Consider the following 18,046-nt stretch of genomic DNA (forward strand, 5'->3'; position numbering starts at 1 on the left):
GCTGCTAGCAGGTACGGGGCCCGCTGTAGACAGAAGGACACCGGGGGCAGCGGGACGAATCTGTCCGTCCATCACCTCCGGATCCATCACCTCCGGATCCATCACCTCCGGATCCATCCACCGCGACGACGAGACGAAACAAAACAAACAGGGCGGTCGACAAACAGCAACATACACGTTAAGACACACACCAGTTTTCATAAAAACACTTCTGCACGTATGCATTCGCACGCCCGCATGCCTGGCAGGACGACTAAAAACGGAAACTCCTTTTGTTTCGTTTTTTTTTTTTTGTTTGTTTTCTTCTTCAAAAAAGCTTTTCGGACGTCGCTCTCCGTGGCGGCGATCCGAAAACAAAGTGCAGGATGGCAACAAAAATGTACAGTCCTTCAGTCGGAGAGAGTGTAGGCTCAAGAACTCTAACCCCCGAGATGCGCCTTCCTTCTTGCCGATGCGGGTTAGACGGGGGTTTGGGGGGGGGAGGGGGGGATAAAGTTCATGTTTCGGAGTGAATACGCTGTAGCGGCTAGTGTTTGAAAATGGGGAAAGACAGTGGGCGCTATTGTCCGACTGGATTCACGCCGACAATTTTTTTTTTTTTTTTTTTTTTAAGCGCTTGGCCCAGCTCTTCCGAAGGATTCGAAAAACATAGCGGATTTGGACGATTTAGAAGTAAAAGAACACACACAAATTTCTCACCCTCGTCGTTTCGGCCGTTTACTTCGAAATCCCGTGAGAGGCGGGTGAGCTGAGCGGGAGCGGGGGGGGGGGGGTTTGAGGGGCGGGTAGAACGCGTACAGGATGGTCGGGTGATGGGTGGGATGGGTGGGTGGTAGTAGTAGTCGTAGTTTGACCCGGTCAGGTGCACGGAGGGGAGGGAGGGAGGGAGGGTGGCATTCTATCTCTCTTCTCAGCCCTCCATCCCAAAGTCCTCTGTGAACTTCTTGACCTTCAGCAGGTCTTCGGTGTTGACCGTGGGACGGGTGGTGGACAGGGAGCGCAGCATGTCCGACTGGAGAAACGGAATGATAGTTTTGTTACGAGATTTGCTTTTTTTGTGACAGAATTTCTTATTATATGCGGTTTCTCCTAGATTCAAAGTCAGAAATTAGCACCTGCCAAGCGCCAAATAAGGTAAAAAAATCAGTAGGAGTCACCCAACACACTGGCTGGCAATCAAAATGCTCTTTTATAATATGAATTATTGCAATTCATGATGAATAATAAGCTTGATCCATTGTATCGGAGTATGTTAAGTCAGTGATTCTCAACCTTTTTCATATCCAGGACCCCTAATTTAGTCCACATTAGGGTCACGGACCCCCATTCGATGAGATTTTTTCTCTCGGACTCATATCTGACAATATTTTTATTGTTAGATATGATTTTGCCCAGAATTCCGGGACTATCTTTATTGTAGGCAGAGATAACAGTGAAACTATGATCAAAATAGTCTTTCTTCTACATTCTCTGATTGTGTTCACGTCTTGTAAATGAAATAATGGTGAAGTTTAAAAATTCAGCAATTTGCTGGGGACCCATTGGAACCCTCTCAAGGACCCCTGGTGGTCCCCGGACCCCACGTTGAGAACCACTGTGTTAAGTTATCACAATACCCGATTCTATACATGAAATCTATACTGCTCTTTTTTAAGATTTGGGCTGACTCACTAGCAGGTCTTTGCTCAGCATTACCCACAATGTGATAGTCAGGCTTCATATTAAGGTTGGAATAATAGGTTTTGGGACAATATTATATTAAAAAGTGTTCTAATTTTGCCTTTTTTTCCCCCCAACAAAGCTGATATCAGGTTCATTCAATAGGTCGCAAATGGGATTTTAGGTTATGGGATGGCATTGTTTCCAAAAACTAAATGATCATCCTCCCAATACTACATGTGAATATAAATATGGTGCCATTTCAGTGGAATCTCCCATCTCCAGTTTTACTATGGAAGCCAATGGGGAAACCGGACAACAGCAACCACAACTGGCTCTGTAACTGATATTGAGAATAGGTGTGAGAGCTACAATTACCGGGTTGTACGACAGCGTGTGTGTGTGTGTGTGTGTGTGTGCGTCTCACCATGCAGACTATGGGCTCCAGCAGCTTGTCGCTAGGCACATCCATCCAGGTCATCTCTATGGCGGCGGGGTCGCCAGGGGAACACGGGGTCAGGAGGTCGTCCACCATCACCTGGTTGTTGCCGCGGGACGGGCCGCGAACCTACGGCAATACGGGAAAAAAAAAAAACGGGAGTCGGTGCTGTATTCAAAACGGGAGGCCGACGTTACTCCGTCGCGGGGGGGGGACACCGAAACCCCAAACAAACGCACCTTCTTGAAGTGCGTGGCCGACTGCACCTTCCTGACCGGCTGCATGAGGGCGTCCCGCACGATGATGCTGATGTCGGCGCCCGAGTAGCCGTCGGTCTTGCGGGCCAGCTGCCGCAGGTCGGCCTCGCTCAGGCTGTGCGGCGTGTTGCCCAGGTGGAGCCGGAACATCTGGGCCCGGGCCGGCTCCTCCGGCAGGGGGATGTAGATGCGCTTCTCGAACCTGGGGACGACGGCAGAGGACAAAGAGTGTCGTTCAAGTCTAGGCCCCCGAGAACTGACCCACTACACATTGCGGTGCGTTCAGGCGGGCCTCTGACCTTCTGCGGATGGCGGCGTCTAGGACCCAGGGGATGTTGGTGGCTCCCAGCACCAGGATGCCGTCGTTGTTGTTCCCCACACCTGCGAAAACCCACAGAGCCGGAGCTATCTTACTGCACTCTGAGCGTATATATATATATATATTATCCCTGTGATATTTCCTCGGTCCCCCCGTCCCCCCGTCCCCCCGTCCCCTCACCCTGCATCTGCACCAGGAACTCGGTCTTGATGCGGCGGGCGGCCTCGCTCTCGTTCTCGTTCCGGGAGCCGCACAGCGAGTCCACCTCGTCGATGAAGATGATGGAGGGCTTGTGCTGGCGCGCCAGGTCGAACAGGTTCTTCACCAGCCTGCGCGGGGGGGGGGGGGAGAAAAGAGGAGAGGGAAGACAAAGAGAGAGACGGAAGGAGCGAGATAGATGAATGATGGTGCGGCCGGTCTGGATCGTGAAATGGGTTTACCGGGGTGCAAGTTCACCTATTGTAGTCCGTCAAATACAAATACAAAACAGGCAATACAAAACATAGAATAGTTCAAGGGGGACAAGAGGGATTGCGTCCTGGTTTGTTGATGTTGTTTTTCTAAAGGAGTGAACAGTCTGGTTTCCGAAAACCATCGAATGCAGTGAATATGTGAAACAAGTTGTAAACCACATTCTGGTATACTCCTATAAAGTGACCCATTTGTAAAATTCCCCGATATTCCCTGGCTTCTGCAGAGAATTTCACAAATATCCCGGACTTTCCATTGTCTAAACTCCATGATATTCCAGGCATTTCAGGACCCTGCAGAATCATTTCAGATGACGGCTTGTTTTACGGGAAAGGAACTTACTTCTCGCTCTCTCCCAGCCACTTGGACATGAGGTCAGAGGAGGAGACGGAGAAGAAGGTGGAGTTGTTGGCCTCGGTGGCCACGGCCTTGGCCAGGTAAGACTTCCCCGTCCCCGGGGGGCCGAACAGCAGGATGCCTCTCCACGGGGTCCGCTTGCCTGGGAACACACAGGGGAAAAAAATACTTGTTTTCTTAATTAACTTTATCAAATTTGCTGTTTCCATTCAGCTTTCCAATTTAGATGCATCATATTTCTTGGATGTGACCCCAGCTGGAGAGAGATACTACAGCTACAGTACCTGTAAAGAGGTGAGGGAATTTGATGGGCAGGATGACGGCTTCCTTCAGGGCTTCCTTAGCCCCCTCCAGTCCAGCCACATCGTTCCACCTGACATTGGGCTTCTCCATTACAATGGCACCTGGACGCAGAAACCGACAGTTTTTAATGATGAAGTTGGTCAACAACACTCTCTACAGGCTGATGAAAACAAACCAGATAGGTGACTGTACATCTGTGGCCATGAGGAAAATATCAGTAATGCAATATCATAATTAACATACAGTACTGTGCAAAAGTCTTAGGCACCCTAGATATTTTATATAAATTTCTTAGAAGCCTTAGATGTCTATTTGTTTTCTGCATTAGTGTATCAGTAGACTGCTGTTTATTGTAAATTTTTGATATTCAGAAACTTTTCATTTCATTAGTTTTGAAAGCATCTTCGCTTTATGGATTTCTTTGACATATGCCTAAGACTTTTGCACAGTACTGTATACTCATACTTTTCATTTGAATCAATCCAGGTTAAGGGCTTCCAATAGATAACCAGTGTAGTATTGAACAATTCTACAATAAATATGTAATCAATCAAACTGCATCATATCCTTCATATCAGATGTGAGCCACACTGACTGGACCACATCCCATGTTTTTTTTTTTATAGAAGGCCGACATCAGTCGGATATGTATATCGGTCTAACTCTTGTACTAATGTCAGGCCATCTGATATTACACAAATGTCAGCATAAATTCTGAATTTGATCCCTCATTAACCACACACACACACACATAAATACATGCACTTATTACACACGCTCACCCATAAGTTGCTCCTGCAGTTTCTTCTTCTCTGGGTTTTCACCCTCGCTGTCGCTGTCACTCCTAGAGAGGAAACAAGCACATAAAGAAATATGAATTGGGATGAAAGAGAACAAGCTGTCGGTGTGATTAATGTACTCTGACAGAGCAGAGGAGCGGCAGCGTACTTGTCATTGCTCTGCGCCTCCTTGACGGGTTTCTTGCCCTGTTTGTCTTTGTTCTTCAGGTAGTCCTTGAGTTTCTCCGCTCTGTCCAGATACTGCATGCACTTCCCTCGTATGCTCTCCTTCGCCTTGTCACTGTGGGCCTCATCTGGAGGATAGATGAGACACTAGATTGTTTATAAGGAAGAGGGATGCAAACATGACGACAGAGGGATGCTGTGACATCGAGCGACAGCAGATCCTATGTTACTGGAGCAGTCAGTTTGTGTTCAAATGATAAATATATGAATGTATGTTATACACACATGTTATGGCATTGTGTATTGAGTGTAAGGCTGCAGTACTCACATTTGATAGCATGTAGGAAGTACTCCACAGCATGCTGGTACAGGCGCAAGGCCTCCTCATAGTTCTTTGCCTTGTCCTCCTCTGTGGCTTTGGTCACAAGATCAATCGCTTTCTGTAAGAGGGACGGAGAGGCAGACAGATGTAGGCAATGCATCCTGTCACGGACCAGTGGTCCCCTCGTTAGTCCCAGCATCATGTCAGTAGAGCAGCCTGAACCAAGGGGATTACTAAAGTGTCAAATAATAGAAGCCAATTAATTTCTTGAGGTCTATGACAAATTTTCCTCTGATATTTAATGAGCCAGTCACCAGACTACAACCCTCCAGCAGGGTTTTTGTTTTGCACAGTCTAGCCCAGCTAGCTAGCAGCTTATTAGCAAGCTAGCTACCGTTATAAACATTCCCCTGTGCATGTTTAACATTGAGGTCAACAACTGTCACCAGAATTCTTACTATCATTGTTTGGATATTTAGCTAGCTGCTCCAACACGCACTGCCAATGCAATTAAAATGACGCACTGTAAACTGACACAGCTAACCAACTGGCGTGCTAACAAAGATAGCTCTAGCGTTAGCTGTTTTCATTGCCAGTTAGCGTTCAAACTGCTGTATAACGGGTTGTGTCCAGCTGTAGCTCACGTTAGCTACTCAGCTAGCTAACAGTAGCCTACCTGTAATGTTGACGTTGTCATTTCATCTCACTCTTCTGCTATCCGCCCAGATTTCTAGCCTCTGATCCTCCCCAGTGACGGATGTTTGAAGAAATGCGCCTGTTAACTGTATTGTATTCTTCGGGGACAGGTTGCTCTTGACATGACAATAGTGGCTAATACGATAGCTTGCAAAGATGACAGCTCGGCCCAGCAGCAACAGCAACACTGCGTCTACTAGCAGGTGTCAAGCTACCGCGAATAAAAAAGAAAACTTCCGGTCATAATTCCAAAATAAAACCCAAATATATGTGCAACGTTTTAAGAAATACAAGTACCCAAATTAATTTAAAAACATATTTTGGGAGGAATCTGTAGCAAATTAAAATGCAACTGATGTTTTTTCGAACACCTTATGTAAACCCCAACACTTTTGTTCTCTTTTTAAAGTAGCAATTTTATGCTTTATTTTCCGGTCGTATTTCTGGCAAACGCTGGCAGCTTGACGCAGCTTATTGGCAGATGGTACAAGTGTATGGGTGTTGCCACCTAGCGGACATGTTGGTGCTATGGAAGAATTAAAACTATTTTGAACTGAACCACATTCAAAAAGCCACTTCAAACATTGGCATGTAAAGCATTTAAAGGTTGAGAACAACATATCAATAAAAAACAATGAAATAAAGTCTATGTTTATGTTACAGTTTATTACTTTTTTAATGATATAAAAACAATGTCATCTCATTTTTGGAAGCAGAAAAGACTGAATGGGTCTTAACAAAAGCCACATTTATGAATACAAAACTAACCCATAACTATAATATTGTTAGAATCCCCCATAAAGCATCCATCCAATCAGACACACCACACAACAGCCGGTATCATTTTGTAACAGTTTTATTGGTAGATATTTACATTTGAGATTATTACATAGCTATCATACATTGTATACTGTATCTTGGTAGGAAGTCTAAAATACTTTGCATATGACGGGTTTTTCGCAGCAGCACTTAATCCTCTTGTGACTTTTCTGCTAAATGATTGTGTTGGACGCAAGCTGCCACAGATATTACCTTTGGTTCAGAAACCCCTTCTTGAAGCGTTGCTTTGCATAGACAGGAGAGCCACGAGTTCAGAACATATAAAAAGAGGCAGGAGAAGAAGAAAAGGGGAGGGTACATTCACAGGTTTAAAGGGATCTGACAGACTAGCGCGCCAAGCTGAAAGAGAGTCTGTAGCTTAAAGAAACCAACTTCAAACACTTGGATCTCTCTACTGACGCAGCGAGGAGAGACAACGCACATTACTGCTTTTGTGTTTGTGTTGAAAACTGTTTCGAACGTAGCTCAAAAGATGTGCGACAGGTCACGATACACAGGCTTTTACTCTTTGAGGCGAGTGGAAACAGGCAAAATCGCCTGGAAATGGAATGGAGGTTGAAAAGTGGATACAAAAAAAATGTGTGCAACTTTGTAAAAGGGAAAGAAAGCATGATGAAGAAGTGTAACACTGCCCTTCACCATTGCCTCAAATGTTGCCAAGTGTATCAGGACCTTTTGTGTGCAGACCGAATTCAACTCCAATCTGAGATTCTGAGGGATTGCTACATCGGTAACGCATGCAGCCAGGAACCTTGGCTTACTAAAAATAGTAAAAACAACTAGAATCTGTAGTTAACAGAATTGCATGTCCGCACTCCCCTGCTTTCATGCAAAAAAAACCGTGTTGTTCAAACAATCGTCGAAGAGATCAAGGTCCAAATAAAAAGCGTACGGGTCACGCAGGGGTTATAAACACGGAGCGACTGGACTGTGATCCGTATCTGAGGACAGAAGGGTTGCCTTGTTTTCCTACGCTGCAAGGTCAGACATAATGGGACATTGTCCGTGGCCTGAAAAAGGACACAGTGGATCTACTGAAGAGGAAGGTTCGCTTGAGAAAATACGTACCATGAACCAACTGAAGCTTATGAGAAGTGTGTCAGTCATGTTGCACTCAGAAATGAGTAAAATCTTCAAATCATCTGACTTGAAGGAGTTGATTCAAACTTCACCAGTCACTCTGCTGTATCGCTTCTATTTCAGAAAAAAAAAAAAAAATCTACAATTATGCCAAAAGCTGATGCGGAATGGGCGAGCGAATGAGTTTGCTGTTGGCAGCTCATGGTAATGTTCCGATCAGCATTGGGATTATTGTTCAAAAGAAACTTTCTTCGACTCTAAAAATGGGAAAGAAAGGAAGGAGAAGGCCATAATGAGCGGGTAGGCATCAGCTATAACTCCTCTACTGCAGGGGTTCTTGTCATCCCAATAAAGTTCTGTTCATTAAAAGGTATTAGTATTCTTGTCATGCGAGGAGCCACCTTGAAACGAGCCTCTTAAATACATTTTGTCTGTAGCCGGAGTTTAAGAAACGCGGCTCTAAGTGGGTTCAGACTAGACGAGAGCGGAGGTGATAGCGGCTGAGACGGAAGGACGACATTGCGGTGTCGGTACGGGGGGGTACACACTGCCATTTTCGTAAATCATCTGATACAGAGTTCATGTGAAGTTCAATGTCAGGAAGTCATGCTAACGTAAGATACACACTTATAAAACGAACCGACACGAAAACAAAAGTAACGTGGTTTACACTATAAGAGTAATACTATTGCTGTGCACGTTGAAAGCTTAACGTTGTTTTTTTAAAAGTTCTCTTACGGCGTGACGTACAAAAAAAAAAGAAAAAAAAAACGTTACAAAGAGCGTCTTTGTACTACGTGGAGAAAGGCACAGTTGGCAATCCTGATTACAACAGTAGTTTGGGATAATGTGCTAAAAGGTGAGTCTTTCAGACGACAGGCACGCTATCAAGCCGACGTAAGCATGTAGTATTAAAACGCACACACACACACACACACACACACACATGCACGCAGACACACACTGCACGGCTTTCACCATCCGCAAAATCTCAGCACGCGAGCTCAATTAACCGCAACTCTAAAAAAGCACAACGCACACACAGCTTCTCTCTCTCTCTCTCTCTCTCTCTCTCTCATTCGTCCACCACAAAAACAAAACAAGTACATAAAAAGAGCCCAAAGTACATTGGAAGGCTGTCATGGAATGATAGGCATAGAGTAAAACGAGGGAACATTTACAAAATCTGTTCTTGGCTGCGTCGGAATTGTCTAAAAAAAATCCTTCCTTTCCTTAATACTCTTCAGTGACACTCTACTTGAAGTGCGTCGGCGAGGTATCACAGGTGCATTAGAGTTTTGCTTTTTTTAATGTTATAATCGCAAGCAATTTCATACGTTATCACATGGAATGTCGTGAGATCGTTAACAGCTATTCAGTTGCGGCACAAAGCGTCCCCCGTAGCTTTCGCACATTGTGCCTTACAGTATCGCCTTCTCACCAGAATGCTTAGAACGCACTCGGGAACAGGCTCGCAACACGCCTCGGCTGCCTTGTAACACCTTATGATACCTCACGAGCAACGCTTCGAGCAAAGTGCCACTTACTTTTCCTCGACCTCGCGATAAAAAAAAACACAAAAGACCGCGGGAGGCCGAGGAGAAGCCGGAAGAGAAGGCACGTTTTTGAGACAATCGCAAAAAAAAATGACTCGAGGGTGAAGTCGTCCCCTTTCGGCGCCGACTCGCGGCCTAACTTCAGCCGTGAATGGAGAAATTGTGAAAAAAAAAAAAAAAAAAAAAGGACCCCCGCCCCGATATCGGCGTTTCGGGGGCTACTTCACCCTCCGCCCCCCGGTGCCTGGGCCCCGTTCGGTGGCCTGCCGTCCAATGCGGCTGCTGCCGGCTCACGTCAGCAGGCCCATACGGGTCAGCTTGGCCGACAGGAAGGAGTGGAGGACGAACACCACCGGCTTGGGGCCCGAGTGGAGGTCAAACACCTGTTGGGAGGGAGGGAGGAAGGAGAGAGGACAAGAGAAAACAGGAAAACAGCGGGGTAGAGGAGGCAGGAAGAGAGGGAGACGCCAGAAGAATCAAAATTAGAAGGTGATAATTGCAACATTTGGATATGGCAGGTGGGAGATTTAAGCAAAGGATTACTATCACGCGTCTTCCCTCGGGTGGCCCCGGAACGTACCATTTCTCCCTCCGGACCCCCGAAGTCCAGGTAAAGGTTGCGTATCCCGTCGTCGGCGGACATCTTGAGCTTCTCGAAGGGGTACCGGAACAGCACGGCGCCCCCGGCGGGGTCGGCCGGCTCTCGCGTCACGGTGAAGCCCTTCTCGTAGTGCAGCGTCAGACGCACGTCCTGCCTGTTCAGCGTGCAACCTGGGACAAGGGGGGTGGGAGGGTATGTTAGAACAGCGGTATGGGGGTCTGAGTGGGTACGTGCAAGTGCGTACGGAGGGGTGGACAATATCCGTCCGCAACATGTCTCTTTGAGGAGCCACGCGTTTAAGTAACTTTGCACACTGGCGGCCCAAAATGGCAGCAAGAGGGAACTGTTTGAATTCTGGCACCAGTGATGGCTGAACGAGTCCAGCTTTCTCTGGACGGAGCACTCGCTCACTGGTGTTTAGGAGACACTTTGGGATTTCACTCTTAAGTTTTGATTCCTCACTTCCCCTAGGAGAAGATTTCCCATCAGTGACCATACCTGACACCAAAACAATAGTAATAATTTGGGCAAATAGGACAAATCTATGATATCTAAATGACAAGGGATGGGACGCTCCTCTCTGTTGCAGCCCCGCTCTGATAAGACAAGTGTATTTTTACAACAAAATCTTGCCCCAGTGCAGCTTTGAAACATGCGGTCATCTCATTCGAAGCGCTTTCATGTGTATTATTGTAACATGAACGGTCTGAATGTTCCTCCACAACTGTGTGTTTGTGTAGCAGCGGGACGGGGAAGGAGAAAAAAAAAAAAGCCTGAGGTTTTCCAGCGCTGTGACTGCAGCCAACTATTGTTCTCTGCTGAGTGGAAACATTCCCCTCCGCTGGCTCCGACTTCTGCTTTTCCTACGCAGCGTTTCTCCCTCTGTGTGCGACGTTTAATCTGCGGCGCGGTACTACCGAGTCGCTCGCCGTCAGAAGCTTCCTGCGTCCGAGGTACATTATCATGCCGTTTTAAAGCCTGTGTACAGAAATGAATGTAAATGTGGAGCTTCTTGTTCAGTTCCTTGTACTGACACTGCTCAATACAGTCAAACTGTCCTCGAGCAAAGGCATCTAAACCTCATGGAAATATGCCTCATCCAACTGGCAACCTGGGTGCTGAAAAGTAGCTAACATTAGCCAAAATACTGTGATACTGTGCTACAAGAAGTCTGGACAAAGTGATTTTGTCTGTCCTTATATGCAAAAATAACCCATGAAGGGTTTAGTTTGAAAACACAATACATCCATTTTGAAGCATAACACCTTAGTAATCCTAGGTCCTTAGTGATTTCATCCTCAAAAGTGAACCTGGGTCCTCTGATTACTTCTTCTGATTAGACAGTCTGTCCACAAGCTGTATGTAATAGGCACACATGCATTCACCCGAACGTATGCATGCACAGATATTGTATGCAGCCAAACACACAAGTGCACAAGTAGGTTTGCAGGAGAAAACGAAATCGACCCACATGCGGACACACACAAGTCAGGTCTTTCTGAATTTGTTCTTGTCCGTTCCTATGCCTCCATGATGTGTTTGACAAAATATGCAACGGCCGAAGTACGATTCCAAAACTACAGAACACAGAGGACGGATCAAGATCCCAGAAGTTCACTTGCCAACAGAGCAGGCGTCGGATGGTGACTTGGCCGGCGAGAACAAAAAGGAAAACTCTGAGGGTTCTGTTTTCGTGACGGCCCACGGCGGGTGACGGTGGCACTGAGCTGGGGAAGTGGCATTTTCGTTGGGCGCACACGCTATTTTTTTTCTCCCCTGTAACCATTTGATATTTTGGTGACTCGCCATGAATGAGAGGCACAGTAGGGGGGGGGGGTTTCAGTAAAGTTTGCACAGTGCAATTTTGGTGTCAAGGATTCCAGGGATTTGCACTTGCACTGCCCGCCTGCTAAGACCAGGTCAAAAGTGCATGGCGCAGTGTTCTGTCAATTTGACTTTGATATATTTCCCTCAAGCAGGAAAAAATAAGATACAACATTTTCCATTCTAACTATACATACATGTGGCTGTGGTGTGAGTGACTGTCATCCAACATAGAACTGTCAGTACGTGGAGACGGCACCATTCTCTATAGATGTCAGGGATCTGGTGGATGGTGGACGGTCCCCTCCTGTAGCCAAACTGTCCCTGCTGTTTGCCACCGACTTCTGTTTGGCTCTTTGACCTAATGTCACTGAACCGTTTCCTACATTGAGCAACTGCTCTCCTAGAGCCAGAGCAACACGGTAACCAAATGTGTTTTCTCCTCCCAAGCCAATGGAATGTAAGGTGTCGTATATCCGCTTGTGGCGATTCCCGCACAAGGACTGTTCTCTGTTTTCTCCATCAAATTCTCAGACGCATAAAAGATGCAGAGCACACTGCTTTTAAAGAGAAGGAAAAGAAGAGATTTGATTGGTCGTGACTGGCGTGACCTTTGTTCTCTGTTCTTCATCTCAAACTGTAAAGACGTTCTCTGCTCTGTTCTCGCGTTCTAGAGAAGTTTGTTCTCTCCAAGACAACTTGGGAAGAACGTTCTCTACAAGGACACAAGTATTGACTTTGAATTCTTGATACTAATAATGCGCACACACACCAACACACACACAAGCAATCTCACCGATGGAGACTTCTTTGATGAGTTCGGCGGCGGCGTGTCCGCCCTGCACCAAGGCTCGCGTCCACGAAGACAGATCCCAGTGGGTCTCCACCCGGAAGACGTGGGACTCGATGCCCCGCCCCGTACCTGTCCGGGTGGCAAACACCAGGTCTGACCCCTGGGCTGGAGAGCCCCGAGCGCTGCCAGAATGCACCAGCCTGCAGGGAGACACAGATGATGTAACATGGAAATATGATAAGGCATTTGTTATCTTTACCCTCCTCCAGTCTCCTTGTTTTTGCCAATGCTTCTGCCTTTGCTCTACTGTATTCTTAGTTAGGATGAAGCTGCTATTACCCAGTATCTCCATAACGATCATCAAAGTTTCATCTTATTACTTGACAAATCATATAAATACCCAAATCAGTCAGTAAGCAAAATCAGTAGAATAAAACAAAATGTAGGACTGTGGGACCGATGTAGGATTTTACCACTGCATACAGTAAATATGCAGAGCTGGCTGAATCATCCTCCTGTCTGCTGTCTTTACCTTGTGGCTAGCAGTGGGTGGGTGAGCAGAGGCATGGACCAGGCCTCTCGGCTCCACGGCACCGACTCAAACAGCAGGATGTCTTTCTCCGTCAGCGCCATGACCACCGGCCTGAACTGGTGGCGTCCGCCGTCCAGCTGGACCTATCAGAGACAGCAGGTGGGACATGTCAGTGCGGATGGGTTAGATTGATTTAGAGAATGTAGTTTACAGAATGTAGCGTGCCGCTATTGTGATGTAGTTTGATAGTGTTCAGCAATAGTGATGTAGTTTGATAGTGTACAGCTATAGTGATAGTGTGCAGCTATAGTAATGTAGTTTGATAGTGTACAGCTATAGTGATAGTGTACAGCTATAGTGATGTAGTTTGATAGTGTGCTGCTATAGTGATAGTGTGCAGCTATAGTGATGTAGTTTGATAGTGTTCAGCTATAGTGATGTAGTTTGATAGTGTACAGCTATAGTGATAGTGTACAGCTATAGTGATGTGGTTTGATAGTGTGCAGCTATAGTGATGTAGTTTGATAGTGTTCAGCTATAGTGATAGTGTACAGCTATAGTGATGTGGTCTATATAGTGTGCAGCTATAGTGATGTAGTTTGATAGTGTGCAGCTATAGTGATGTAGTTTGATAGTGTACAGCTATAGTGATGTGGTTTGATAGTGTTCAGCTATAGAGATGTAGTTTGATAGTGTTCAGCTATAGTGATAGTGTACAGCTATAGTGATGTAGTTTGATAGTGTTCAGCTATAGTGATGTAGTTTGATAGTGTGCAGCTATAGTGATGCAGTTTGATAATATGCAGCTATAGTGATGCAGTTTGATAGTGTGCAGCTATAGTGATGTAGTTTGATAGTGTACAGCTATAGTGATGTGGTTTGATAGTGTTCAGCTATAGTGATGTATTTTGATAGTGTCCAGCTATAGTGATGTGGTTTGATAGTGTTCAGCTATAGTGATGTAGTTTGATAGTGTACAGCTATAGTGATGTGGTTTGATAGTGTACAGCTATAGTGATGTAGTTTGATGGTGTACAGGTATAGAGGAGTTAAGTGTCTCACCCTGACTGTCTGATCTGAATTGGGTGATTGTGGTAAAAATAGAGCAGTGTATACGTGCCTCAGTCATGGCTGAGTGACTGGAGTGTTTGCAGAGTTATCGTGACGAACCAGGTGGTGTGTTTGGGAGTGCAACTGACGTGAGCAGGTAAGCCCCGCAGGAAGTGGTGTGGCGCAACGGAAGCTTCTATTGGTTTTCCGTCTCCGAGCGTTTCCTGTCTAACCTCAGCCTAGATAAATAGAACCACACACATCCATACATTCAACACGGCCTTGAATGAACACTACATCATAGCCGAGGGACATTGTTCACAGAACAAGACATGAATTGAAACTTGCCCTGGCTTATTTTGTAATGGAAATGTTGATGTTTACGATTAAGGCTAACCCAGGGAAACAAGCATTTCCTGTTTGCTGCTGCAGTTATTGCATATCTATAAAATCTTGCTTTTACGCTTCCTTTTAAAATGCTAGGAATTCATTTTTCTGTCATGTGCCAAGACAGAACTATTGGTGTACTGTACATCTACACTGAGGGAGGTTTAGGCAGCAATGTCAGCCAGTGTGTTTGAGGTCTGGGTGTGAGCAGTGATGTAGGAGTAATGAAAAAGGTATGTACTTACATAGTGCTTACTAAGAACTGATATTGATAAGGCTTTGTATCAGCTCATAAATTCATTCATTGAGTTAAACTGGCCTTTCTCTCCACTGCATCCCTAACTGTGTGGAATCACTAGAAAGCCTGGCAAATAAACAGAACATGCGTTTTATCTAAGTGTGCAGAAGTCCCATCTGCAATGGGAGACAACCTATTATGTATATACACTACTTGAATAACAAAGCACTCTGCGAGGGGAAAATGAGATCCGGGAACACTGACTGAAACGAAAACTGAGCCGTTTCGGTACAATACTCCTACCTTCCTATCTGATTTACCACAGAAAAATGCACCTTTGACATTCACTGTAGGTTAATGTGTAACGTATAAATGTATGTACATAAGTTACCTCTATCTGGAAATCTGATAAATAGCTGACAATGCATACTTGCACATTTGGACACATTTCTGCATATTTGTTCTCCTATTCGTGATCATGTGAATAGCTAGTGATGCACATTTGCACATAAGCTTCAACCTGGAAATCTGTCACTGAAGATGTATCTGTATGTATTTATTTGCTGCATTATTTTATATGTGTGTGTGTTCATATGTTCGATTGTTGTACTTATTGTTTGTCAAGCCCCGAGCGTCCGAAAGGGATTTTTTACACATATACAAACGTACACGTAGCGTGCAGCTTTACCTGCTCAGCCAGCCAGCCGACGTGCTTGAGGTGGGGGTGCGTGGAGGCCGAGGACGAGGACCCCAGGTAGGCGTTGATGTGGGCCAGGGTCTGCGGCAGCAGGGCGGCGATGTTGGTGTGGACGGCCGTGAACCAGGAGTTGGCGCTGGGGCCGTCTTTGCAGCGCAGCACCACCGTGTGCTGGCCGTCCGGGGAGTGGAGCTCCAGCAGCCTGTTGGGGGGGGGGGGGGGGGGGGGGAGGTCAGTCGCTAGTCGAGTGTATATGATAGTATAGTATTAATGTATAATACCTAAGGGAAAATGTGGATGCTATGCTGTGTCATATTTACACCTAAATTATATTCAAGTATTATTCACTGGATGGGAGTAATCAATATATTTCTACATTTTCACACACATATTCCCCTTTAAGGAACATTAGCAGTTTTAAGATATTAATATCCAAAATCATAGAAAATAGTTCTATCAAAGCTGATTATCTCTCACAGACCAAACATTCCAAACGAATTAAAAGAAAATCGAAATGGGGGAAACAAAAACACACACCCAGTGGCAAAACACACACACCCAACCACACCCAAACGCCCACATACTCAGGTATTTCTCTCTCTCTCTCTCTCTCCACACACACACACACACACAAACATTCAGGAGGGTTGCCATGTCATGTAGTCTCGGACCTGTTCTCCAGGTCGGGCATGGTGAGGTTTCTGCTGATGAAGCACATCTTCAGGCTGATGACCTTCCTGTCCTTGGGCGAGGAGGAGGAGCTGCTGTGCTTGGGCGACCCGGAGTCCTCGCTGCCGCTGTAGCTGGGCGACTGGGGGCGCACGCCGTCCCACGGCAGGTCGGCCACCAGGGACGGCTTCTTGAACAGCGGGGAGACCTCGCGGATGTACTTCACTGTGGGAGGGGGGGGGGGCACAGAGGGAGAGGAAAACAATGAAGTGGCATACATCCACGCTAGAGATAAAGATAGCAACAGAAAAGCCTGACTGTGCAGAATTATGCTTATTGTGGTGCCACAGATCTTTCCAGCGATGGCATTGGCTTGCTAGAATGTAACCAACAATTTTAAAATGTCATTACAAAGTGCAAACAACATAACATCGATGGAGAGCTTGTGATTCATCTGTGATTACTACAGCAGAATAAAATGGAGCTAATATCACCATTCATTTTTCTGCCCCATGATACGTATTGTTACATTTTTGTACTGAGATATATTAAATTTCGAATATATCGTCCCATCCCTACAATCTACCAGTTAGCACGATATTGGCCTTGCATTAAAAATCAGATATCACCCTGTGTGGTCCACCTCTGATATGATGGATATGATGCAGGTTTTTTTGATTACATATTTATTGTAGAATCAACAGTACACTGGTTGTCTATGTGAATACTATTGATTCTAATGACACATTTTGCATTCCACTCAAGTATGAATCAATATGTTTTATTATGATTATTATAGAATTAGGTCATGCTGATATAATGTATTTAAAATATAATGTATACAGTATTTTTTGGGAAAAAACAACAAAAATATTTAAATGAATATTTGTGTTTGGCTATCAGCACGTACACAAAACTGCCAAAGTCCAAACTGTCAATAGAGGCCTTCTAAAATCCCATAATCGGTCGAACCCTAATGTGGATGCAGAATCTGAATCAACCCATTGGATTTCAATCACATGAATCACATGAATCACATCTAACAATAAATGCTCTATAATCTAGCCCTGAATATGCCACCCCTTTTATCCTATATATATATATATATATATTTGGGCAATTTATACCCATATATCATCACTGGTTTCAGGCCGACTGGCGGCAGAGGGGCTGAGGGCGGCTCGGACAGAGCCAACGAACTTAATCTGTTCTTCAACAGATTTGACACAGTGACCCCTGCCCAGCCCCCCCTTGACTCATCTGTCGTCTGCCTCCAACCAACATCTACTCAATCGCCCCCCCCTCCCCCCTCCTACAGCCCCCCATCCTCCACTGAGGGTCCCACTTCCCCCCCCTCTGGCTCCCAGACTGACTGCCCTCTCCAACCTGACAACTCCACCCCTCCCCCTCCCCTACCTGTAACCTCTACAGTGTGCTTCACAGCTGACCATGTAAGAAGACAGCTGATGAGACTCCACTCAAGCAAGGCTGCAGGCCCTGATGGTGTCAGCCCCAGGGTGCTCAAAGCCTGTGCCCCCCAGCTATGTGGAGTGCTTCACCATGTCTTCAACATGAGCCTGAGTCTTCAAAGGGTCCCCGTGCTGTGGAAGACGTCCTGCCTCGTTCCTGTGCCAAAGACGCCGCGTCCCGCTGGCTCCAAGGACTACAGACCGGTGGCATTGACCTCCCACATCATGAAGACCCTGGAGAGACTTGTCCTGGAACAGCTCCGACCCATGGTCAAGCCACTCTTGGACCCCCTCCAGTTCGCCTACCAGCCCCGACTTGGAGTTGAGGACGCCGTCATCTACCTGCTAAACCGCGTCTACGCCCACCTGGACAAACCGGCGAGCACTGTGAGGGTCATGTTTTTTGACTTTTCCAGTGCTTTCAACACCATCCGGCCGGCTCTACTGGGTGAGAAGCTGACAGCGATGCAGGTGGATGCCCCCCTCGTGTCCTGGATTGTCAACTACCTGACTGGCAGACCG

General features: G+C 46.1%; 2 protein-coding genes across 2 annotated transcripts; both read right to left on the bottom strand.

Annotated features, from left to right (window-relative positions):
• Nucleotides 1-888: 888 nt before the first annotated feature.
• On the bottom strand, nucleotides 889-5,907 carry vps4a (vacuolar protein sorting 4 homolog A). The gene is made up of 11 exons (XM_071546224.1): nucleotides 5,769-5,907; nucleotides 5,099-5,210; nucleotides 4,754-4,898; nucleotides 4,588-4,649; nucleotides 3,787-3,906; nucleotides 3,488-3,644; nucleotides 2,855-3,003; nucleotides 2,655-2,736; nucleotides 2,338-2,557; nucleotides 2,087-2,227; nucleotides 889-1,012 (listed from the first exon to the last, which is right to left on the bottom strand). The coding sequence occupies exons 1-11, from the start codon at nucleotides 5,787-5,789 to the stop codon at nucleotides 911-913; spliced, it is 1,311 nt and encodes a 436-aa protein (XP_071402325.1). The 5' UTR covers nucleotides 5,790-5,907; the 3' UTR covers nucleotides 889-910.
• Nucleotides 5,908-6,644: 737 nt separating this feature from the next.
• Nucleotides 6,645-17,381, bottom strand: LOC139666880 (beta-2-syntrophin-like). The gene is made up of 7 exons (XM_071546220.1): nucleotides 17,372-17,381; nucleotides 16,058-16,280; nucleotides 15,378-15,588; nucleotides 13,015-13,157; nucleotides 12,486-12,682; nucleotides 9,845-10,035; nucleotides 6,645-9,647 (listed from the first exon to the last, which is right to left on the bottom strand). Exons 1-7 carry the CDS (start codon nucleotides 17,379-17,381, stop codon nucleotides 9,555-9,557), a joined length of 1,068 nt encoding a protein of 355 aa, XP_071402321.1. The 3' UTR covers nucleotides 6,645-9,554.
• Nucleotides 17,382-18,046: the final 665 nt, after the last annotated feature.

The sequence above is a fragment of the Centroberyx affinis genome, unplaced genomic scaffold (genome assembly GCF_046629955.1).
Source record: "Centroberyx affinis isolate AG114_WGS23_722 - 3 ecotype Tasmania unplaced genomic scaffold, CSIRO-AGI_Caff_v1 ptg005180l_1, whole genome shotgun sequence".
NCBI lineage: Eukaryota > Metazoa > Chordata > Actinopteri > Beryciformes > Berycidae > Centroberyx > Centroberyx affinis.